Raw genomic sequence first — 25,478 nt, 5'->3', positions numbered from 1 at the left:
ATCTCCCGTTCTATAGCAGTTTTAGCTTGAGGAGACACCCGGTAAGGTTGGACCCTAATTGGGTGAGCATTACCTGTGTCAATGGAGTGGTATGCCCGTTCAGTCAGTCCTGGGGTGGCTGAGAACGTTGGCGCGTAGCTAGTGCACAGCTCCTGGATCTGCTGTCGCTGCATACGCCCAAGGGTCATGGAGAGGTTCACCTCTTCCACACCACCAGCACATTTCCCTTCGTAGTAGACACCTTCAGGCCACTCAGCATCGTCTCCTCCCTGGGCTGTAAACTGACAAACCTTTAATTCTCTGGAATAAAAGGGCTTTAGAGAATTAATATGGTACACCTTAGGCTTTCGGTTGGAGGTGGGGAATGCTATGAGATAATTAACAGCTCCCAGGCGCTCCTGGACCACGAATGGCCCTTCCCACGATGCTTCCATTTTATGGGCCTGGAGCGCCTTTAAGACCATGACCTGGTCTCCTACTTTGAAGGAACGCTCTCTGGCATGTTTATCATACCAGGCTTTTTGCTCTTTTTGAGCATCCTGTAAGTTTTCTCTAGCAAGGGCTAAAGAGGTTCGGAGGGTGTTTTGTAGGTTGGTTACAAAGTCCAGAATGTTAGTTCCTGGAGAAGGTGTAAATCCCTCCCATTGCTGCTTCACCAACTGCAATGGCCCCTTAACCTCACGGCCATATACAAGTTCAAATGGGGAAAACCCTAAACTGGGATGTGGTACAGCTCTGTAGGCAAAGAGCAACTGCTGCAATACTAGGTCCCAATCATTGGAGTGCTCATTTACGAATTTACGTATCATGGCCCCCAAAGTTCCATTAAACTTCTCCACCATGCCATTTGTTTGATGATGGTAAGGAGTGGCAACCAAGTGATTTACCCCATGAGCTTCCCAAAGGTTTTTCATAGTTCCTGCCAGGAAATTAGTCCCTGCATCTGTGAGGATGTCGGAGGGCCAACCTACCCTGTCAAAAATGTCTGCTAGTGCCTGGCACACACTTTTAGCCCTGGTGTTGCTTAGAGCTACTGCTTCCGGCCATCGGGTGGCAAAATCCATGAAAGTCAGTATGTACTGCTTTCCTCTGGGTGTCTTTTTCGGAAAAGGACCCAGAATATCCACAGCTACTCGCTGAAATGGAACTTTAATGATGGGGAGTGGCTGGAGAGGAGCTTTGACCTGGTCTTGGGGTTTTCCCACTCTTTGGCACACCTCACAAGACTGGACATAGGTAGAAACATCCTTGCCCATTCCCTCCCAGTGGAATGACCCCCCCAAATGGTCTTTGGTCCTGTTCACCCCAGCATGGCCACTAGGGTGATCATGGGCTAAGCTCAAGAGCTTGGCCCGGTATTTAGTTGGAACTACCAACTGTCTCTGAGGATGCCAGTCTTCCTGGTGTCCCCCAGAAAGAGTTTCCTTGTATAAAAGTCCTCTTTCTACAACAAACCTGGATCGATTAGAAGAGGCGAGAGGCGGTGGGTTGCTCCGTGCCGCCGTCCAAGCTCTCTGGAGGCTTTCATCTGCTTCCTGTTCGGTCTGGAACTGTTCCCTTGATGCTGGAGACATCAGTTCCTCATGGGATTGTGGACCTAGGCTTGGTCCCTCTGGAAGCGATATAGGGGATGGAGCTGTTTCTGTTGACTGTGAACCGCTCTCCGCTGGTGTACTATGTTGGGATTCAGGCTCCGGCTGAGCCTCTTGTGTAGGGTTATCGGCTGCTGCCAGTTCAGGTTCGGTGGGGCCCTCTGGTGTTGAGGTTGCAAGTACTGGATTCAGTGCTGACACGGGGTCTGGTGTTGGTTGTTCGGCTGGTTCCGGTTCTGGGACTGGTTCCGTCTGGGTCTCTGGGACTGGATCCACTACTGCTGTTGCAGACATTGGCCTGGGGTCCAGGTCCATCACCTCTGACTGGGTCCTGATAGAAGTTTCCGGAACAGAGCTAGGCCTCACGGCTTGTTTAGCCTGGTTGCGGGTGACCATTCCCACCCTCTTGGCCTGCTTCACATGATTGGCCAAGTCTTCCCCCAACAGCATGGGGATGGGATAATCATCATAGACTGCAAAAGTCCACATTCCTGACCAGCCCTTGTACTGGACAGGCAACTTGGCTGTAGGCAAATTGAAAGAGTTGGACTTGAAGGGTTGAATCGTCACTTGGATCTCTGGGTTGATTAAATTGGGGTCCACTAAGGAAGCATGGATAGCTGACACTTGAGCTCCGGTGTCCCTCCACGCGGTGACCTTCTTCCCACCCACACTCACAGTTTCCCTCCGCTCCAAGGGTATCTGGGAGGTATCTGGGCCTGTGGACCTCTGGTGTGATTCCGGTGCAATGAACTGTAATCTGTTGGGGTTCTTGGGGCAGTTGGCCTTTACATGCCCCAGCTCGTTACACTTAAAACATCGTCCAGCTGACGGGTCACTGGGGCGAGGAGGGTTGCTGGAGAACGGGGTGGTGGGACGATAAGGGGTCTGGAGGGTTCTTTGGGAGGTAGGTGGGGCTTTGGGCGGCCCCCGGTAATAGGGTGTGGTCTGGGGTGGTCCCTTCTGGTCTCCGCTCCAACTGCGACCAGTTTTCTTCTTCTCTGCCACCTCCACCCATCTGGCTCCAATCTCTCCTGCCTCAATTACAGTTTTGGGTTTCCCATCTAGGATGTATCTTTCTATTTCCTCAGGAACACCCTCTAAGAATTGTTCCATTTGCATTAGGAAGGGCAAATTTACTGGAGATTCAACACTTGCTCCTGATATCCAGGCATCCCAATGTTTCACAATGCGGTAGGCATGTCGGGTAAATGACATGTCTGGTTTCCACCTTAGGGCTCTGAACCTCCGACGAGACTGCTCGGGTGTTATCCCCATTCTGACTCTCGCCTTGGATTTAAACAGTTCATACTTGTTCATGTGTTCTTTAGGCATTTCAGCTGCCACCTCAGCTAAGGGTCCACTGAGCTGCGGCCTCAGCTCTACCATGTATTGGTCAGTAGAGATGTTGTACCCAAGGCAGGCCCTTTCGAAGTTTTCTAAGAAGGCCTCAGTATCATCACCTGCCTTGTAGGTGGGGAACTTTCTGGGATGGGAAGTGGTACCTGGAGAAGGATTGCTAGGGTTTGTTGGTATAGTCTGCTGGGCCTTTATCCTCTCCATCTCCTCCACATGCTTCCTCTCTTTTTCCTTCTCCTCCTCCTTCAGCCGCATGAGTTCTATCTGTCTTTCATGTTCCCTTTGTTTTTCCTCAGCCTGAAATTTGGCTAATTCCAGCTGTAGTCGAGCTGAGGATTTGCCCATTCTAACCTCTCTGTTTTTAACTAACTTTACACCCGAGGTTCAGAAATAAACAAACAAAACTTGGCTGTAAAATTTTGCTGTGCTGGAATAGAATACCTATTCTCTGATAGTGATTGTCAGCCTACAGAAAAAGACAATTCCCTTGTCTCTGCTCTGGGCCCAAATTAAAGCAAAAAACCTCCAACTACTTGGAAAACTGCTTACCCAGCCCAAAGAAAAAAAAAAATTTCTTTTCAAACCTGTGCTCCTTGTAAAACAAAAAAAAAAAAAATCAAAATCCTAAAAAAAAACCCTGCCACTTTTGTCTCCAGGCAAATGGGTAGAGCACACACCCCCTATTTACTTTTAGGAAGAAAAGAAAAAAAAAAAAAACCTCTGGGTTGGAAGACTGTGAATTTCCCTGCAGGAGTTAAGTACTCTGCCTCCAGGCAAGAAAACCTGCAATTCACAAGATAATCCCCTTTTGTCTCTGCTTGGCCACAAAGCAGAGAGAAACCAAGCTGCTTTCAGTTTCAAAGCTGCCTTCTGGACTTCCTAAAAATTCCTTTTTAAAATCTGTATTTCTAGTTCAAAAAATCTCAACTGGATCTCAAAATGATTTCAGGTTAATCCCACCACTGTGCCACCATGTCACGGTTCCTCCCCCACTCTGAACTCTAGGGTACAGATGTGGGGACCTGCATGAAAAACCTCCTAAGCTTATCTTTACCAGCTTAGGTCAAAACTTCCCCAAGGTACAAAATATTACCCCCGTTATCCTTGGAATGGCCGCTACCACCACCAAACTAATACTGGTTACTGGGGAAGAGCTGTTTGGACGCGTCCTTCCCCCCAAAATACTTCCCAAAACCTTGCACCCCACTTCCTGGACAAGGTTTGGTAAAAAGCCTCACCAATTTGTCTAGGTGACTACAGACCCAGACCCTTGGATCTTAAGAACAATGAACAATCCTCCCAACACTTGCACCCCCCCTTTCCTGGGAAATGTTGGATAAAAAGCCTCACCAATTTGCATAGGTGACCACAACCCCAAACCCTTGGATCTGAGAACAATGAAAAAGCATTCAGTGTTTTACAAGAAGACTTTTAATAAAAAATAGAAGTAAATAGAAATAAAGAAATCCCCCCTGTTCTATTTATGACAGCAAATCTTCATCATTATGGTAAAATTACAGCCAGATCCATGTTTGTTTTGGCATCTGGGTGAATAATCCTTCATATTGAACTCAAAAACTCTTGATTTTGAAGAACCAGTGGCTATGAATCCTTTTCAGCAGCTGTTCATTTATGAAGAAGTCTGTTTCTCTGGACAGTGTACTGATTGGCATGTTATCTATGCATGAGTGTAGATCTGTAGCATGAAACCAGTGCTTTGCTGTGATGATCACCAGCCACTTAAGTTTCTTGGTGCAAAGAGTGGATCAGAAGGCAGACTCTTACACAGCGATAGGGTGCTCTTCTACACAAATGTTCTTTGTCTTTATCATGCTGAGGATTTGTTTTGGTTTGGAGGAAAATATACCGGTGTTTCTTTGGAAGCATCTGCTCCAGATTTTTCCCTCTGCCAGGTTAACAGTCCCTTCTTGAATACCCTGGGTGTTGGTAGCAACCAATGGATTGCTGTGCTAGCTTTGACAGTGAGGGCTGAGGCCTCTCTGCAATCATAGCTAGTAATTCTCTAATGTTTCTCCCAATAGCTGCTCACCTGCAAGTGTGAGTAGGACAAAATATACGTTTAAGATGAGTGATGTCTATTCACAGGTGTAACATGGCTTACTTGTAGCCACCAAGTTGGAATCCATTGCTCATCACAAATCACATTAAGGGTTTGACCAGGACAGAACATGAGACATGTCACTACAAGCAAGGATCATACCTCTCTCGACAATGAGGCACTTGTTTGCCACAAAGTAAGTTTTCTTTACTAAATATATGAAACAAAACACTTTCATCTGAAAGGCTAAAGTTGAGGCTTTAAAACTGCTGTGCAGTTTGTCATCAGTCCTATGGTCTATGGCGTGTTTTGGAACGAAGTCCCTTTCTGAAAGTGTGACTATGTCTTTCATTGGTGGAGCTACTGCTGCATGAACCTTACACTCCCAACATTTATAACTTTTGTTTTAGTTTAACATTTGGATTAATCAGGTGCCCTCACTTGGAGTCTATGATGCCCTCAGAGGAAGCATCAACAGGAAATCATGTATCTGATAACGCTTGATGGGGAATTCTTTGCAAGCCATTGACATCCTGTACTGGAAAAGTCCTGTCGGTTTAATTTTTTTTATTCATATGTGTGTGGTATTTCTTCCCCTGGCTGTTTACAGGGGATGAAGTAATATACTATTCATCCTGGCACGAGGACTACACATTCAGAGGAGGGGTACTGGTACACATACCCTGATTGTGGAAGTATCTTCGTAGATATCCCCAGGAGCCTGAAAGGTTGCCTGCCTACTCCCACAGGCTGGTTAGCACACAAATAAGTACAGTAAGAGCAATCTAGTACCACTCAGGGCTTTACTCAGTAAATAAGGATTATTTTGAACATGGAAAGGGATTTCTCACTTACCTCCCTGTAATCCCACGATGATGCTCCTTCATGGGGAGTGAAATCATCATGTGCCTCTGTTTTGGTCACAGACTGCGTGAAGTGCTCCTAAGGCTTTAATGTGGAGCCAGCCTATGATATACAGGAGGAGTGGAGACAGAGACCCTTTCTCATCTTTCAGAGTTTGAGCCCCTTTCCCTGGCAGAGGGTTTATGGATGATGATCAGAAGGCACAACTCTCATTCTGCTGCTGCCTCAAATCTGAGTTCTCTCCCTAGCAGAGTGAGGGTCCTCAAATTGAAAGCCAGACAGGCCAAATTTCCAGTCACCTGCAGCTTGAAGCAGACTTGCACAGGAAGAACGGGCTTCTTTGCATGCCCAGACATATTGTGGGGGGCTGGGGGTGGGGCAGGAACTATGACACACAGCACTGAGAGAGAGATTCTGGAGAATAGACCCAGCTAATACTGCCTCAGGGAATGGAGGCAGTAAAGGAGAAGGGATCAAACCCCTGAATTTCACTGCCTTGCGATGGACACACTTGCTTTAGCCTTTTCGGGCATCTCTGGGATTTGCAGGCCTTTACCCTTCAGTATCATGAAAATCCCCTGATTCATACTGGGAGGAAGGGGAGAAGTGTAGGATCCTTGCTTCTTTCCCCAGGGACCTGAGGACCCACGCCAGTATCTGTGATGATGAGGATGGAGTCTCTGGATCCTTTTAGGATCTGCCTGTCCCTCCAACCCAAGTCTGTTGTGGGATTTAGCTTCCTCCTCATCCTTTAGACTCCATCCCAAAAGCTCAGAAGCTGCTGATAGGGCTTTTCTGTATTGGAGTGAGGGTTTTTCCTCAGGGCAGGGTGAGGACTTGACATGCTGGTCAGAATGTGAACCCCCATGCCCTGGCAGGGCAAAGGTCAGCTCACAGGCAACAGTCAGGATATAATTCACCCTCTGTAGAACCTGTAATTGCTGCCTCACTTACGGAACACTGCTTTAAATCAGGTGTTTGCAGGACAGTTCTGCCATGCCTGAGTGGGGGCAGGGGATTCTACCTGGGAGATGTTGCTGTGGCAGATCCAGGTGGTTGAAAGCACCAAGCTGCTAGTTACCTGATCCAGGGGAGGAAGAGGAGGAAGATTATAAACCACAACTGCACAAAAACGAATACAAGTAAAGATTTAAAAACAAAATGGTTGGGAAAAACTGAATCACCCACTTGTTCTACCACTGGAGGTAGAAAGTCTGGTGGCCTGATCTGAAAGGTGGAGCTTCATCTTGGTGCCTCTCGCAGCAGCACTGGACTGCTTTTGAATTCCACAGGTTAGGGGCATTAGCCTGAGAGTAATGAATGAGGAGAGAAGCTATGCAACAGAAAAAGCTATTACCAGCAGGACAGTGGGGTGGGAGTAGGTATTGTTTCATATTCTCTGTGTATATATAAAGCCTGCTGCAGTTTCCACGATATGCATCTGAGGAAGTGAGCTGTAGCTCACGAAAGCTTATGCTCTAATAAATTGGTTAGTCTCTAAGGTGCCACAAGTACTCCTTTTCTTTTTGCAAATACAGACTAACACGGCTGTTACTCTGAAACAGAAAAAGAGAGGCTTAAAACTGGAGGACTAAGATACTTGCTCTATGCTTCCATGTGAAAGAGCAAAATATTGAGGAGAAAGAACATTGAAAGGTTGATCCTTATTTGCAATGTCTGACAGTTCTTTTTGCCTACTTGCTTCCTAATAGGTGGAGATATAATGTCTGTCAGGATACCTTCTGTTTTAAGATGCAGAAGAGGAAACGTGCACCAGAAAAGTCAAAACACCAAACTGAACTTGTGGGGGTGGGGGTTTGACAATCTATTTAAAAATATAGCTGCATTTTTCAGCATAACTAGTTACATAATTAAGCAGTCAAGTTTAAGTTATGCTTTTGTTTACTGAGTTATGATTTATTTAAGATGACTAATGCTTTTTCTGAATGTCTTAGAAATCACATAATTTGGTGATAGACTTTCATTTGAAATAATCCTATTTATTGAAAAAACTGACAGGCAAGAAGAAGGCATTTTCTTTTATCCTGATATTGTATATATGTGACTTTCAGAGGTTTCACTTTTGAAAACTTATTTTTAATATTAACAATTAAAGGAGTTTTGTGGAGAAAATGTTCACATTTTAATCTAATTAACATTTGTGTTGAAGCTCACAAAAAGGGTTTCCATAGTTGTTTACAATTCTACTTTCAGTAAATCTAGAATGAGTCCATTGACTAGAGTCACTCCAGATTTATGCAGAGTAACTTAGAGCAAAATTTGCCCTGTGTTTTAGGTTGCAAGGACAGGTATGTGAATTAAGGATTGAAAGAACAGTTAGATACCACTGAAACTGTGAAATATGCAAATAACCTCAATGAACAATTGGGGTTGCAAACAATTTTCCTTCTATTCTTCTTAAGTCAGATATTATTTACTATGAGGAAATAAGGCAGTATTAACCCATAATAGTTTAAGAATGAGTATACTGGTTCTTTGTAAATTTTCCTGAATTACTGAGTACAGTATACTTATCTATGGAACCGTTGTGGGATCAGCGGATAGTGAGTTTAAACACAGACCAGTGCCTATATAAATATGGTGACTGACACTCTTTAAATACCTCATCTGGATGGATGAATAGCTACAGTATTACCAAAAAGTTCCCGCTCCACTGGCTGAATAGGCCTGGGATACTCCAGCACTACAGGTACAGTATCTCCATGAGGCAGCATGCAGCATAGCTTGCTCACTCAGCGTTCCTATGAGCTGGAAGAGGAGTGAGGAGCAAATACGTGCATAAACCTGCCTCCCTGATTGGGACCTTTAAAAACTGCGTCCATGTGCCACAGCAAGAATATCAGCAGCTTAGCTGTGTTCTACACTACAAACTTATATTGGTATAACTATGTCGTTCAGGGGTGTGGAAAATCCACACCCCAAAGGATGCAGTTATACCAACAGAACTCCCAGTGTAGACAGCACTATGTCCACGGGAGGGCTTCTCCCTTCAACAAAGCTACCGCCTATCAGGGTGGTGGAGTACCTACACCAATGGGAGGAAGGCACAGTCTTCACTAAACGGTAGAGAGGTGCAGCTGCACCAGAGCAGCTCCACCGCTGCAGCACTGTAAGTGTAGATGAGCCTTCAAAAGAGACCTTAAGGTTTAATTCATGTTTATAAAGTTCTTTGAGATCTGTGGATAAAAGGATCTATACTCAGAAAGTGAAAAACGTTAGAATATAAATCTCACAACTACTATATCTTTAAATTACACAACATGGGCCGAGTCCTGCTCACACTGAAGTCAATGGAGGAAAATGTCTATTGACATTAATAAAAGCAAACAAGGTTTTAAATTCTCAGAATATAAAATATGCCTGCATCTTAAGAGACTAAATCAGTAAGGTACATCTGAAAAGGAGTCCCCAGTCCTGCAAAATGGATGCACATGGAACATGAAATAAGAGACTTTCATATTACAATAAAGATACAAATATCTACTTTTTATCAGGAACCTCAGTGAAAAAGACTCCACTTAACATGAAGTTGAATGCAAAACCTATATGAAATACCTGGACAGTGGAATGTAGGAAAGCTACAGTGTAAAGCAGAGGTTTCCACATAGGCATATTGCTGACATCTAGCAGGTCTTGATTAATTCCTGAAAACGTTCTTTTCAAACCTGCACGTACACCCTGGGGAGGTTCATTTGTGAACTTTATAGAAATCTGTCATGTAAAAATGGTGAAACAATTAGATTTACTTTCTTAAAATAAAACAAGGGTCTATCTAAAATGTTGCAACTTGTAAAGTTATGAGTCATAGAATCAAGACATGTGTAGCTGAGTTCAGCTGATCAGAAACTACACAAAATGAATGTATATTGGAACCAGTAATTTAAAGTCCTAGGATGTACAGTATTTTCAAAATGTTAACATGTGACTTTTGAGAATGCTTCAGATTTTGCAACATAACTTCCATTCCAGTGCCATATTTTTAGCTTCGAATTTTGTTTGACTAATTATTTCATTTTCATATACCTAATTTAGATAAATTCACTTAATGATATTAGGTCTAACTAAGTATTGAACAAACCTGTAGCAGTGTAATTGGGAACTTGTCATGTGGCTCAGTGGTTATCCAAACTCGAAAGGTCTCATCAGGAATCTCAGCAGTAATAACTGTTTCCAGTAGTTCATCCATGAAATCCAGGCCTAGGTGACAGTTCTGAAGTAACACCCAGCCCCCCTGTATAAAAATAATTTATGAAATAATTTTTAGTCAGTAAACCATCTTGTGATTTTTAAAAAAAGAAAAAACACCATGTTTACGTTAGAATCAGATTTGGTCACATACATCTAATTACTCTGAGTTTGTAGAGGTTTGGTATGTTTTTTGGCAACACAGTATCATTCCATTTGGATATTGACATAGATGTAACAGCTAGCAAAAATAAATTTGAAGTTATTTTCATATGCTATAGTTCAGACAGAAAACAAAATAACTGGACACAATGTAAAAGTAAAGTAGCAGTGCCATCAAGTGGCAAAAGTAAATAACAGAAAGCCAAACCCGGCATTCCTTAACCCAGAGAAACTTCTATTGACTCAACTGCATTATCAGTTCAAAAAGTCTCCAAAGAGTGAAAATATTCCAGTTGAAACCCAACACACACATCTTTTTTTCTTTTTAATTATCTGTAAGTTAAAGAGTCTAACGTTACTGTAGAGAGGATGAGGAAAGATTAAACATTTTCACTGATAACCTAAATTAATCTCCAGTAAGAACATTTGGATGAAATTCAGCCTTGTGCAGAAGGTTGCCCAAATCCTATGGATCCCTTAAGTACCACAAAAGCTGTATTTCAGGGGTTGGCAACCTACACAGGAATGAATTTCTTCTATTTGTGAATTAAAATAATCAGTCTTTTCAGCCTCAACTGTGTTATTTGTTAAGAAGAAAAAGAAGCCTAATACAAATATCTGAGATTATTAAATTAATTCCAGTGACCTACATGGGTTTTATTGTAATTTATAATGTTACAGTTGCTATTTTGTGTTAGTTCATTTACATACAAATGAACATTTGATGAATAAATTTAATTAAAATATTTATCACCATTTCATATATTTTGGCCAACTGAAATACAGTGAAAATAATTAAATATATTTCTTTTCTTTTAAGAAGTCTCTACTAGTTTGGGAGGAAGATGCTTAATTAAACTCTGTCACTCTTCTAAATTATTATTATTATTTGTATTACTGTAGCATCTAGTACCCCAAGTCATGGACCAGGACTTCACTGTGCTAGGCACTATACAAACACACACACAAAAGATGGTCCCTTCCCTAGATAAAACTGGTTTGATTTTCAGAAGTTTTCTATTGCTATTGCTGATTTTCTGTGTCTAGTGCTGCACTGCGTTTTCAGCATTGGATATAAATACACTAAACTGATGTGGGACTTTTAAATATTTCTGACCGTGAGATGAGCATGTAAAACCCAGAGTCAATTTTACACAGAAACTGTAGGATACAAGGGTACGGGTATAAAGGGCATGAAAAAGCAACACAGAACCTTAACTGGCATTTCAGTGTTCTTTCATACCTGCTGCATTGACATCTGAGTTAGCTTGCGTGCATGAACTTCTTGTCCCTGACCCATAGAGATAGTCCTACATTCTACAACAGATGGAACACCATGTTGTTAATTAATGTATAGATGTTAGCTTCTTCAGCTAAGAACAAGTGAAATTAAAATTACTAGTTCAAAATGATATTGGGAAAAACTCCTGAAAAATGGAATGGAGCACTATTTTAACATACAAATATATACATTTTATTCCTGTTTATTCAGTTTGTATGCCTTCAATATTTAATTATTTCTCAATATGAGCGTAATTTTTTATAAATATTAAAAGTCTAATGAAGCACTTGAAACTGTATATTTAACAGACATACTATGTATTTATAATGGAATAAATATGGCTCATATTACTGTTGTCAATGGGAATTTGAACACAATAGTTTCTCCTAATGACATGCAAAGCAAGATTTTCAAGAAGTTTAGATGTGCAACTAGCAACCAGATTTGCAGGCAAAATTACAACTGTCCACACAAATCAAGTAACTGCACATTCTAATGTGACTAATTAGCATAAATGTATTTAACCACTTGTCCATGCAACTACTCAATTTGTATGTACAATATCACACATATTGTAGACACAATATATACACAAAAGTCTAGAATTTTTTTAAAGTACCTTTTTGTTACAGAAATAATTTCATGAAAATAAAAAAAATGGCAGATTATCTTGCTATCTGCAGCAAGAAATATTTAGAATTGTACAATCAAGAGACAGCACTCTCAGCTGTGCAAAACTCAAGGGCTTGTCTACATGCAATGTTACTGCGCAGCAAGCCAAGGTGTGAATCTACAGAGCACTAGCTTGCCACACAGTAATGCCCTGTGTAGAAACTGCTATTGCACACTAAAAGTTCTGTATAGCGTGCTTGGATATATTGCTGTTTGAAATGATGGGACATCAAAGTGCACTACAGAACTTCTAGTGCACTACAGCCGTGTCCACACAGGATGTTACTGCATTGCAAGCTAATGCAATGTACATTCACACCCTGGTTTGCTGCGCAGTAACATCCTGCGTAGACAAGCCATAAGACAGAGTAGGTATCTATCATAAATACTTACAATTATAGAATGAATAATGTCATGGATTGGAAGGAAGATAACTAATAAGCAATGTAAACATTGAGAACATATTACTGAAGAATGATCTTCAGCACTGCAGTATTTATTTAAACTATTGATTACTTTCTTTCTCCATCTCTAGGAGAAAGTTCAGGGACAACTAATGGTAAGGCAGGTTTAACAAAGCAGTTTTCTAGAATAAAATCCCCGAAGTTATATTTCCTTTTTATGATGAGAATGAATAACTATGTTCATACCCAGTTTAAGTTTCCTTGCCAAGGCATCAATCTGAATAGTTGGGTCAGACCCCATAGACAAGAAACAGATAAGGGGTGTTCGTGTATCACTTTCTTCCCAAGTCTTCTCTAAATTTAAAATGACTGGTTCTGTATATTTCTCTTCCAGCGAATCAGCAATATACTTTCTGGCTTGGGAAAGGGTGCGATCTGGGCACCAAGACCTGGGAATACACATATGTAGTGAGCTACAAATTCAGTATCTCTTTCCTTTATTTTATTTCATTTCAAGGTTATGGAGGGAAATTTGAGACTGTGAGATTATATAGGAGACAAAACATGTTAAGGAAACATTGACAGTAAAATAACTTAAAATATTCTATTCCAAAATACTTTGAACTAGTTCTTTTTAATAGACCTTAAAAATGGTTAAGTTTTCAAACTCAGCGACAGAGGAGTCATTAGTAAAAAAAATTTTTTTAACACCCCCCCCCATTAAACTTGCATTTACAAGTTCCTCAATGTCGAAGTGGAACAAGAAATGTGATATACTAGAGAGCACTGCTCCATTCATAGTAAACAGACTAGATATACTGAAGCCATGTTACTACACGCTGTATCAGTTGGATTGGTTCAGTTGTGAAACTAAAGCTGTGTCAAGAACTCGCTAATAATGAGAAACGCAACTTTAATTGTGTAGAGACTCATACTACATAATATATAATACTCCTGAATGTATACGTTTTTATACAGGGCACAGCTGGCAGTGCTGCTTACATTTACGGTTGTCCACTTTCCATTCTAAGACCCTGTTTTCAGTTGCTCATAACTTTGCACGCTTTAACTGTATGGACTGAAATTTTCCATTCTGGGTAACTGTCTCAGGCTGATTTTTTTTTTTTTTTGAAAGTTTCAGCAAAAGCAGTTCAGCCATGTCCAAGAACACAATTAGGGGAAAATAAGTTGTTTTGCTCATATTAAAACAAATCTTAAAACTGTTTAACTGAGAAACTGAAGTGCCTGCATGCTTTGACATTTAGTAGAGCAGCTTCTATTTGTGTCAGAGGGGTGCTTTTTACTGTTCTCACAAAAAAAGCATCCTAATCTGGCCAAGTTACAGTAGATCTCAGAGTTATGAACACCAGAGTTACAAATTGACCGGTGAACCACACACCTCATTTGAAACCAGAAATATGGAGTCAGGCAGCAGCAGAGACGAAAAACAAAAAAAGCAAATACAGTGCAGTACTGTGTTAAACGTAAACTACTAAAAAAATAAAGGGAATGTTCAAAAAAAGATTTGACAAGGTAAGGATACATTCTGTGCTTTTTTCATTTAAATTAAGATGGTTAAAAGCAGCAATTTTCTTCTGCATAGTAAAGTTTCAAAGCTGTATTAAGTCAATGTTCAGTTGTAAACTTTTGAAAGAACAACCATAATGTTTTGTTCAGAGTTACGAACACTTCAGAGTTACGAACAACCTCCATTCCCGATGTGTTCATAACTCTGAGGTTCTACTGTATAAGCCTTTGAAAAAAGTTTGCATATGCTCAATAGGGATTTGTTAGAGTTTGTTGCCTAAGCAACTTTAATTTGGCCCCTTGTGCACATGCATTATGATACAATCTTCAATTAGATTGTCACATACTATTTTTCCATAGCACCCCTGCCTCCTTCACTGCACAGGATGGACCGTCTCTGGGGGTGAATAGAGGTTGTGTCATTAATGCTGTTGTTTATAAGATACCTGCCCCAGCTGCTGCAAAAGTTGGAAGGCATGTATTGAATGAGACAGTGGATTGTATGTAGAGAAAGGCTGGATTCATTGTTAAAGCACCTGAATACTGCCCCAGAGAAATGGATACTATCCCTCCCTTAGCCACAGAGCTCCGATGTACTACAAGACAAGTCACTTAATCCAAACTTTTCACAGGTGGTCAGTAAATGTTAGTTCATTTTCTGGGTGCCCAACTTGAGCACAAGTGCTGAACACTCCCAGCTATAACTGATGCCAATGGGAATATGGTGCTTTGAACAAATAAAATAGTACATAAAACTTAACAGAGTTGCTCACTTTCAGAGTAACAGCCGTGTTAGTCTGTAGTCGCAAAAAGAAAAGGAGTATGCATCCAATAAAGTGAGCTGTAGCTCATGAAAGCTTATGCTCAAGTAAATTGGTCAATCTCTAAGGTGCCACAAGTACTCCTTTTCTTTTTTCAGAGTTGCTCACTGAATCCTTCTTTTATTACCACTGTACCTTTCATTTTTTGAGTTGAGCTGCAATCTTTCTTTCTTAATAGGATAGATACAAATTAATTATTTTAGAAAAAACAGATTTAAAAAAATTAAATCTTTTTTTAATTTAAATTAAATATGGTTTTATTTTTAAAAACTAAACCTACTTAAAATTAAATATGAAACTGACAAACTATATTAAGGCCTAAGCTTATTCTAATATATTAAAATAATTTAAATTAAATTAAGAATAATATTAAGCAGTACATATTTGCTGCCCAGTTTTAAAGCACCTGGAACCAGTTTGCTGAAGTGCTAAACCCAGCTTTTGTCAATAATAGCCTCTTCTGCAGGTGCAGAGAGTATTTTTTTCATTCAGTTTATTCAGCTAATTCCGTTCAATAATTAGTTCATTCAAAGTTACAAAACCAATTTGGAGTTGAAAAAACTCAGGAAAGCTTATTTTCCTCTTTCAATCTATTAATCACACTAGATGTGAGAGGCTGAGATCTACTGTCCTTCTAAAATCTTGAAGGACATGATGATCAGAAACAATCAGTTCAATTAATTAACTACTGATAATTCTTCCTTTGTTTAATAAATCAATTAATTTTAAATGTAAAACATGTTTTGATAAATGTTTAGATAAAGTTTTTTCTTGTGTATCCAGTACTTTTAAGGTAGTTTTATAAACTAAAAACAATTAAAATGCTGTTTTGGTGCATTAATTGAATTTAAATTTCCATCCAAATAGCTCTTGACACAATACACAACATTATTTTGTAAATACAAACTACATCATTCACCATTAAACATTCACCATAAACATTAAGATCCTAATTGCTTAAATAGATGTCTATACATAAATTGTATCCCCTTGGTTACCAAAGGACTAAAATTTAATGTAAAGGCTGTGTTTATTTGAATATAATACGTTCTAATACTTACCAACTAATGAGATCAACCTTTCTTTAGAAAAATAACTAAAAAGTACAAATACAAAACACGATTAAAATCGATTATTTATATCAAGATTTCCTGCTTTCTGATTTAAATCATGATTAAAATTGGTGATTTTTATTTAAAGCAATCCACCCTATTTTTTAGGTTTATGTTTTGTATCGGCAGTTTTAATTAATCAGTGTAGTCAGATAATGGTATTTTTAATAACCCCATCTCTTTTTAAAATCAAAAAACCCTTCATTTTTGAAAATTAGTTATTTTGAAAACAAAAAATAAAAATAAAAATTATGATCATTTTCACAAAAATAAAAAAAAATCATTTTGAAAATATATACAATGAAAATTATTTTAACATTTTCAATAATTTTTTTTGGGGGGGGTTCCATAAGCTGTATTCTCCAGCTCTAGAGTTCTCTTCCTATTGCTGTTTAGCATGGTGATCCTTCCTTAATATTGAAGGTAAAGTTGAAGAAAGGTATTTTCTGGAAAACTATAAACTATATACTAGTAGATGATTCCAAACAAAGAGTTTCCTTTTTCAGTGAGTGGCTGTAAAGTCAGTGAATCTTAATAGTTAAATATTACTGCATACCATATATAGAAACATTATACAGTGCATATTCTATTAACTACAGCACAATGATACACTTCAATATTTTCTGCAATGGTTTTAAGAAACTTATCTCAGTAATGAACAGTGCTCCAAAATCTATGATGATTCTCACCTGATAAGCAAAAGTTTGCGACAGGTATCTAGTGAGTCATTGTATCCATCAGGAATAACTTCTTCTTCAGGAGCATCTTTATCAAACCAACTTTTCCACCCCTTCTCATTACGGGATATCTAAATTTATTACATGAGTAAACACATAAATAAACTTTGCCGATAAGAAAATGTACACAGTAATTTTAGAAAGTTATGTTTTAATAATATCCTTCATATTATTATGCTAAGTAGAATATATGTCACATATATGTCTGTAGTACTTCTGGAGATATATGTATTGTGATATTAAGATGTTGGTGACAGATCTGTTTGAGCTTACCCTGGCTGACCATCCACCAAACTGCTGTGAGGGGAATACAAGCCTCTGGGTCCCTGGATCACTAGATATTTTAAACCTACAAGGCATGAATGGAATCCAGCCACTACCCCTATCTTGGGGACCCTAGACACATTCTTGGGGGCACAGACCCTTTATCTATCACCCAAAGGTGAGAACTGGAATCTGCTGTTCAGCTGCCAAGCCCCTGGATGCAATGGTGACCCTTCGGACTCTCCCATATTTTAAAGACACCCTCTCACAGAACTCCATCTCAAGGTGTGAATTTTCTTGTTTACTGTTTAACTCTCTCACGAGACTTTTGTAGTAACTGTGAAGCGGATAACACATACATATTTTGCACAGGATTTTAACATAATTTCTCTTTTGAACACAAGAGAATACAGAACATTTAGAAAACAATGAACATCTTAACTGCAGTGCCCCTTGGGAGAGCATCTTGGCTTAGGAAGGAAGGCAAAGTCCCTGCCATATGTAGGCCCTTACATGCTGCAGTGCTTCTCTCTCCTCTTGAGTTAGAGACAAAAGGGCCAAAACCTCTAATGCTCCCTGTTCTTGTGTATTTCCCTAGTTTATGTGCCTCTTTCTAACACCTGGCTTCTTTTATTCTGTCTTTTGGTAACTTTCTACTGCTCTCCTCTTCCCCTCTCCCTTCAGACAAGGAGGAAGTATCTTTTCCATTTGGATGCAGTTACTCTTTCAAATAACTACTGTGGTCAAAGCACAATTATTTAAAGTTAAATACTTTCCTATCATTCTCAGTGTGAGGAAGACATGCTTTTCAGGCAGGTAAGGCATAGTGGATACACATACAGAGAGAGAGAGGCAGTCATGATCAGCAGTTTTGATAGTAACTCATGATAACTTCATAATGTCAACCAGAATTCATAAATTGTATAGACAGATTCCCAAATCGTATACTGTAATATTAATGGATTGCAGGGCTAGGAAGGATCACTGTGATAATCTAATATTAAGATATTAGAAATAAAATATTGTGATATTAAGATATAGTCTTCAAATAATTTGTTTTAGAATAGATTACTACCCAAACAGAGAATTATATTCTATGTAGGAAGCTAGGAAGTTCATCTGTTCAGCAGGCTGATTCTACGCTACAAGCATGAAGGAAGAAGAGTATTATAATTGATATGTCTCTCTTAATAATAAAATACTAAGAGATAATAGCTAAAACTGTCACATGTGCCACTATGGGCCAAATGGTCAAAGATGCCCAAGTCAAAAATAACAGCTGATGCTAACCTACAGCCAGCATATTATGCAGCTTTTGAAATGCCAACTGAGAATAAGTCTGACCAGTGAGTGATCAAACCTCTCCTAAAATATCTGTCAAGAGATATAAAGGCTAGAGTAAGACCACGATGATGGTCGCTATATAAAAACCTAAAAAACAGAGACAGAATTGGGATCTGAATGGAGTGACTAAATGTACGTCTATACTGCACGCTTCTTTTGGCAGTGTGTTGTGTACATTTGGACATAGCAGTGTAACCAGTGAGGCACAACTTAGGCAAGTAGAGTAAAGCATGCCTGAAGGGTGTGGGAATGTACACAAGTACATACCCTACAGGGCTCTCTACTCAGCTATGTACTTGCGTACATTCCCACAGCCTTCAGGCGTGTCTTTACTCTAATCATCTAAGCCATGCCTCCCTGTCTACACTGCTATTTTTAGCAGAGTAGTGTCCTGCTCCTTCCTTCCTGCTGGAGTCTTTACCGGTAAAAGGAAAAGTTTCTGGCAGCAAGGAAAGACTCTGGCAGGCGGGGAGACAGCAGGGAAAAGCGTGGGCAGCTCCCCACTGCTGGAGCCTTCCTCCACTGCAGGAAAAGACTCAAGCAGCAAGAGACAGCGGGGAAAAGCTCCACCAGCTGCCCACTGCGAGAGCCCTGTTCCACCACAGGGAAAGACAGCAGTAGAGGGGAATGGGTCTGGTGAGGGTGAGGGGAAATCCCCACTGCATCCCTGCTCCCAGAGACTTTTCTCAATGTAGTGAAAGGCTCCAGCAGCAGGGGTCTGATGAAGTCTTTCACAGACACGTGCACACAGCTTGCTTTTCACTGCATCATGTAACTACGTGTACACTACATACCACTGACACTGGTGTGTAGTGTAGACATAGCCTGAGAGGTGAAGTCTTCTACAGCAAAGCTTCTAAGATCAATGCAAGGAAAACAAGAGGCATGCTGAGACTTGTATATATACTGTATATGAAGAAAGGTCTGGCTGGCTCACTAGGCATTGGACAGTCTCAAACTTCAGAAGTACTGTATCTCCATGAGGCAGGGGGAGCACAGCTTGCTCACTCATAACTCATACAGACTAAAGGAGGAGTGAGGAGCAAATGTGCATAACTCTTGTCCTTATGGGGGCCCCTCCCAATCTGGCATTGCCTGGAACCAGAAGTTTAACAACAGCTCAGAAATAGCTCTGTGTGTATGTAACTGCCATGTAAGCCAGAGAAATGCAGATCTTATAACCAAATAATTGAACTCTGAATTAATCTCTCCCTGTTTGTAATACTAAATATTACATGGTTGTTTCTCAGTCACATCTAGAAGTAGTAGTAGTGGGGAAAAGAATAGGGTCCCTGCTTCCCCAAATTTTGAACTATAGGGCTGGACATCCCCACTAATGGTACCAGACACCATCCTGCCTCAGCATGACATTCTGGGCATGAAGTAAGCCTTCCAGGCACAGCAGGTACTTTCCCAGAAACAGATGGGAGCAGTAGCAGCAGGACAGGGAAAGGTCCCCATCTCCACCTCAGATCTTCACAGCCCAAAGACATCAGCAAAGGTAGCAGACTATTTTCTAAAATTTGAATTCTCCACGTTTCCTGTTTGCCCCAACCACCTTCCACATCTCCCTTATAATCCCTTCACTGCTAGATTCATACTTCTTGCCTTCATGCGCCTCTGCCTTCCTCCTCCTCCTCTCCTTCTTCTTTCCTCCGACATTCATCCTTTATATCCCTCCTTCCATTACTTCCTTTACCCCCAATCCCTTCTCACTCCAACTTTACACCCCATATACAAAAATATTAAAAATAAGTAAAAATAAATGAATATTTTTGAAAAGGGAAAGACAGAATCAATGTGCCCATCACTATTCATATCACTTTGCTTCTATGTTGTGCCCCCTTTCCCCAGCCTTCTTCTATTTTTGTCTTTTTAGAAGATAAGTTCTTCAGGGTAGTGATCATGTCTTAGGGGTCTATACAGCATCTAGGATAATGGGACCCCAATCCTGACTGGGACCTTTGGGTATTAATACAATAAAGATAAATAATTGTAACAACACCACCACCACCTGATTCATAATTTCTGCAAATTGTGGAAGTTTGCTCAGTTCCACCAGATTCAGCCATGTCATGTCAAGAATCCACCGGAATGGTTTGGGAGGGCAAGCTTTCAGATCCAGCGCTGCACCTCCTGGAACAGAATATTGTTGTGATGAAATACACATGAATCATGCTTGATATTTCTGTTCTATTGTGCTGAAATATGCTTTGGAACTCAGAGAATTATTATTGCAGTGCAGGAGGAAAAAAGGGATGGAGAGTTTTTCTGCTCACATCTCTCCTGCTTCTTTTTAGATTGGAAGAGGAGGATATCATCTAAGATTTCTAAATGTTTTAAATGTGAGCAGCTATGTTCACTCCTCCAAGATGTTCACTTGCAGATTAAATTTCTATATCTCACTTTCTGAATGCAGGGATCCCTTTAATATATTCACCAGTTCAGTTTGAAAGTATATGTTGGTAACGTAGTATGAAATTATTTATTTTGGAAGCTCATGCCCTTAAATCTGAGAACTTCCTGCTAAGTCCTAAAGAAAGTATGTATTGTTACTGATGAGCAATCAAAAATGTTATCCCTGTTCAACCTCTTGAACAAGAATATATAGTGGTTGCACTTAAGAAGTTATCTCTGTTTTGAGATATCACCTATGTTAAGAAAGGGAACTGCTCTTTGAAACAAGTAGTATCTTTCAAATTAAAGAAATTTTTCAAGAGTGACTATTATATACTCACTACAATATAATGTAGCTATTACCACAACCAGAGCAGAACAGTAAGTGTACACAGCCAGAGCTGACACCAGCTGTAAAGACAATTGACTTAGTTTTAAATATTAATTTTGTATAATTAACTTGAAATATTTGTTCATATATAGGACATATTCTTAGATCCATGTCACAATCCTTCAGATCTAGAATTTACCATCAGTTTTCTTAATTTTTTACAAGGGGTACCCTGCACCTTGCTGTTTTGAATATTTATTTTATTACAAAATGATTTATTGCACTAACATTATTTTAGTGCACAGGAAATTCTTTGAATAATTAAAATTCCCTTTTATCTATGATGATGCAGTGTAGATTTTGCATTTACTTGTAAGAAGAGAAATATTCCTTTATGAAGAATTTCTCTCAAGACAGTCCTTTTTGTGACTACTATAGAAGTAAAGATAAAATGGAATCTTATAATGTCAAAAACAATCCTTCACCAGCAGTGGTTACATGTTCAAAGTACAGACATTAACCAACTAATCCATCAGAGTTTACAGGAAAGCCAGGGAAGGAGGAAGAAACTTGCAAAGGTAGAAGAAAGACTATCCTGAAGAGCCTAATCCTGCATGAAGATCAACATAAGGCCCAGATAAGGAGGGTTTATTATTTCCTGGCTATTTGACATGTAACTGAAGGAAAAGTGGTACAACCCAATTGTTACAGACTGGGAGAGGGATCAGGATACAGAATATAATTTCTTACCATGATTTCCTTTTTGTTAGCAGCTTCTTCCTTGATTTTCCATAAATGTGCAATGCTTTTTCTCTGTAGATTTTGAAGGTATTCCACTGTTGTTGCTCAGGGGCTCAAAAACTACCTCTATCCCCCACTTTAGGCCACGAGAATGGGAAAATTTATGATTACTTATCTGCAAATTTTCCTTTCCTTGAAGGGATACGTCTGTGGCTATAGGGGGCAGAATCAAAGCTGACTGAACAGCTGATGAGGGACTAGACCCCACCTTCTGGAGACCTCCACACCTTAGTTTTGAGATGCTTCCAAAGCTAGCCCCTCTGGACCGTGAAACACAAAATGAATCTCTTGTCCTGCATCAGCACCTTGCAAAAATAAGTTTAACAGATCTCCCTTTTTCAGGAAAGTGCTGGATCTGTGGACTGATCTCTTCGAAAAAGCAAAACTTCTCAGATAAGCAACCACAAATGCTCCCATTCTCTCACAGAGCTAGGTCCACCAAGCCTCAGTGTGAGATTTTGTCAGCAGAGAAATGACCAAATTGTCTGTCAGAGAAAGGATTCCTTTACTCTAAGGAATCACCACAGCGTGCAAGACTCACTTGCCAAAGGCTGCAGTGGCTGATGACTATCTATCTTGTAGAACTTGGTAAATGTATGCAGGGATGATCAAGTTGAAGCTTTACAGATTCATCTGTAAGGGGCCTGCCATTTCTCAGTCCATGATATAACCACTGTTCGTACTGAATGAGCTCTGGAGGATTGAGTTCTTTTACTCTATACACCTCAGCAATGCATCAATGTGTCCAGCGAGAGACTGATGATTTAGATGCATTATTACATCTTTGTTTTGGCTGAAATACAACCAGCAAAGCTGCTGTTTTTCTTATGTTCTCTTTTGTTTTCAGATAACACTTTAAGGCCCACCTTACATCCAGTAAATGCCATAGCTGCTTCTTTGGGTGTGAAGGATGCGGACAAAAAGAAGGCAATGAGAACTCTTGTGATTGATGAAAAATTAAATTTATGTTTGGAATAAAGATGGGATCCATTCTCAAAACTACTTTATCTTTGTGAAAATGCAGCAGGATGGAACAACTAACAAAGCGCTCAACTCTGACACTTTTCGTGGTGAAGCGATAGCGATCAAAAAGATAATTTTGATAGTCTAGCAATACAGTGAAACTGATTTTACAGGTTCAAAGGGCACCTGCATTAAGGCATCAAGCGCAATGCTCAAATCCCAAGATGGAACTATATGCAACTTAGGAGGATGCAATAGTTTGTCCTTCTGGTGGGAAATGGAAGATTTTCTGGATACACTCAAAATTGCAAACAGTGCAGAAACATGTACTTTTAAGATATTAGTCTGCAAACTGAGGTCAAAACCATCTTGTAAAAACATGAGGTACTTTGGCTATATGATGCTGAGTGTCTCTACAACAGGCTTTGAATTTAGACCAGATCCTTGAGTAAGCCCCATTTGTTGATTTTAATCCTACATGCTAACATAGTTTCAATGAGATCAACAGAGTAACCCTTTGGTTCTAGAAACTTTCTCCCAAATCCCAAACTGATAGATTTAACTTGCTTGGATCCTGGTGAAGAACTGGACCCTGGGATAACAAATCTGGCCTTGGATTCAGGAACAATGGTGGCTCCACTGACATATTCACAAAATCAAGAAATGAAGGTGTCCTGGGCCAGTGTGGGACCACCAAGATCACATCAGCTTCCTCCTTTCTGATTTTCTGTATTACCCTGGCAATGAGAGGCACTGGGGAAAAGCATAAAGGAAGCCCTTTGGCGACTAAGCCACAGGGCATCTATGCCTAGGACTCCTGGTCTCTTCAAAAATGGTCTTAAAATTATAGTACCTCTTAGACTTTGCTTGATGCTTGCATGATTACTATGCCACTGTAGAGGAAAGCCTCAATGCTTTGGCAATTTCCTATATGAGAAGAGGGGCAGAGGAGCCAGAGGTAAAATGAGATTGCTACTCCTTGAGAAACAAATAAAAACTATACAAGCTGGTTAGGAAGAGCTGAACTACCATCTTGTTCCAGAGACATAACTTCCGATAGCCTAAAACAGAAGATAGAGCTTAATCTTGGAGTTGCTCACAACAACCAGGGACCACCTCAAATATCACAGGGAACAGGCAAAGCCCAGTTGTGAAGAATCATGGTAGAAGCTGTGCACCTAAGAGCACACTTTGAAATAATGTAAATCAGAAGATAAAAACAAAGTTTACTTTCTACTATTTATAAGTTTAAAAAGCCCAATAACTCACCAAAGGAAATTCAAATTATTATTATTTTAAATACAACACCTTTTTTAATGTTTTACCTTTAATAAGTGCTTGGAACTCTTTGGCTTTGACCTGCCCTCTCTGAAGATCAATTTTTAGTGTCAGAAGAAGGGTAAAAAGAAATTTGTGGTCTTCATAAAGGCCTCTGACAGAATATGTAAATGTTTCAAATGTAAGATACTCAATAATATTTGAGATTCTTTTCTGCGGCAAAGGAGACTTTTCAGATCTAAAGCAGGAAAACAAAATACAAAGCAATAATGTAGTTAATATAAATGTTAACTGGAATGGAAAGAGAAAAATTTCAAAGATAGAGAAATTTATATATTCTTACCTGGCCATGGACTGATCAAATAACTTTAGGAACTGAGCCAGTGAAGTCTGGTACATGTTATTGACCATGCTCATTTCTGTGATAAGAAAATAAAGAATGCTTCCTCGAGTAGCAGCAGGTCGATATTCCTCTTGTGCAGTGTTAATCTTCACTTGAGTTTCTGCTGCCACATATAACTTTTCAGATACTTCAGCAGCTGTTTGCTTAGTTATTCGCAGTACACCAATCAAAGATTCATCATCTACTAAAGAACCTAAAAGGGCAAATATGAAATATATTTAGAATAGATTTTAGATTTTTCTATATGTAGAACTCAAAAATGAAAATTACAGAAGTTATTTACTTAAACTGAAATGATTTATTGAGTTTCACAACTTTTAAAAAATGCAGGTCGAGCAAAACAAATACAAACGTCAAAATACCTAGTTTTGTATTTAGTATGTTAGAGAACTGCACTGATGCTGATGCTGAAGATTTGACTGTACTCATGCAAGCTACAACTGTGCAGTGTGTCTGCTTTCACATGCATACAGTTTACTACATCTACACACAGCACTCGTTGAAAGAATTTCAGGTTCTCTGGATTGGTTGCACTGAAAAAAATCAATGAGACTTAGTCTCCTAAATTAGTTAGGCACTTTTAAAATGTTGCCCCTTATTCTGCAGTCCCTAGAGCAGATAAATTCAGAGTAATATTTAATTAAGGCCTTGTCTACACTGGAAAACTTTTTTGAAAGTTTTTCTCACTATAATTATACAGGTATTACTAAACCAAAAGAGTAGGTCCATGCTGGTTTGTATAAAGTGACTTAAGCTACATCCCTTGTGAGTTATAGCACAAAGTGCTCCTTTTTTCAGAAATATCCACACAGCACTCTGGGTAGATATTCCAGGATGCAGTATTACATAGCAACAGGGACTCCAAGCGTTGCTGTCACGGAGGCGGGGAACCCAGCGCAC

The 25,478-nt window shown here is 39.7% G+C and overlaps 1 protein-coding gene across 1 annotated transcript in view; it reads right to left on the bottom strand.

The window, feature by feature from the left end:
• DNAH8 (dynein axonemal heavy chain 8) overlaps positions 1-25,478 on the bottom strand; it is a 589,186-nt gene that overhangs the window by 41,661 nt on the left and 522,047 nt on the right. Inside the window, exons 78-85 of the mRNA XM_084624647.1 lie at positions 24,519-24,771; positions 24,223-24,413; positions 20,420-20,541; positions 16,750-16,868; positions 12,847-13,049; positions 11,486-11,559; positions 9,974-10,126; positions 9,451-9,606 (exon numbers count right to left, since the gene is read on the bottom strand). Of these exons, the coding sequence (XP_084480773.1) occupies positions 9,451-9,606; positions 9,974-10,126; positions 11,486-11,559; positions 12,847-13,049; positions 16,750-16,868; positions 20,420-20,541; positions 24,223-24,413; positions 24,519-24,771 (1,271 nt within the window). The remainder of the gene's footprint in view (positions 1-9,450; positions 9,607-9,973; positions 10,127-11,485; positions 11,560-12,846; positions 13,050-16,749; positions 16,869-20,419; positions 20,542-24,222; positions 24,414-24,518; positions 24,772-25,478) is intronic.

The sequence above is a fragment of the Lepidochelys olivacea genome (assembly GCF_965140295.1).
Source record: "Lepidochelys olivacea isolate rLepOli2 genome assembly, chromosome: 3".
Lineage (NCBI taxonomy): Eukaryota > Metazoa > Chordata > Testudines > Cheloniidae > Lepidochelys > Lepidochelys olivacea.
Note: the sequence above shows the minus strand (reverse complement) of the source record. Positions and strands in the feature narration are given on the sequence as shown.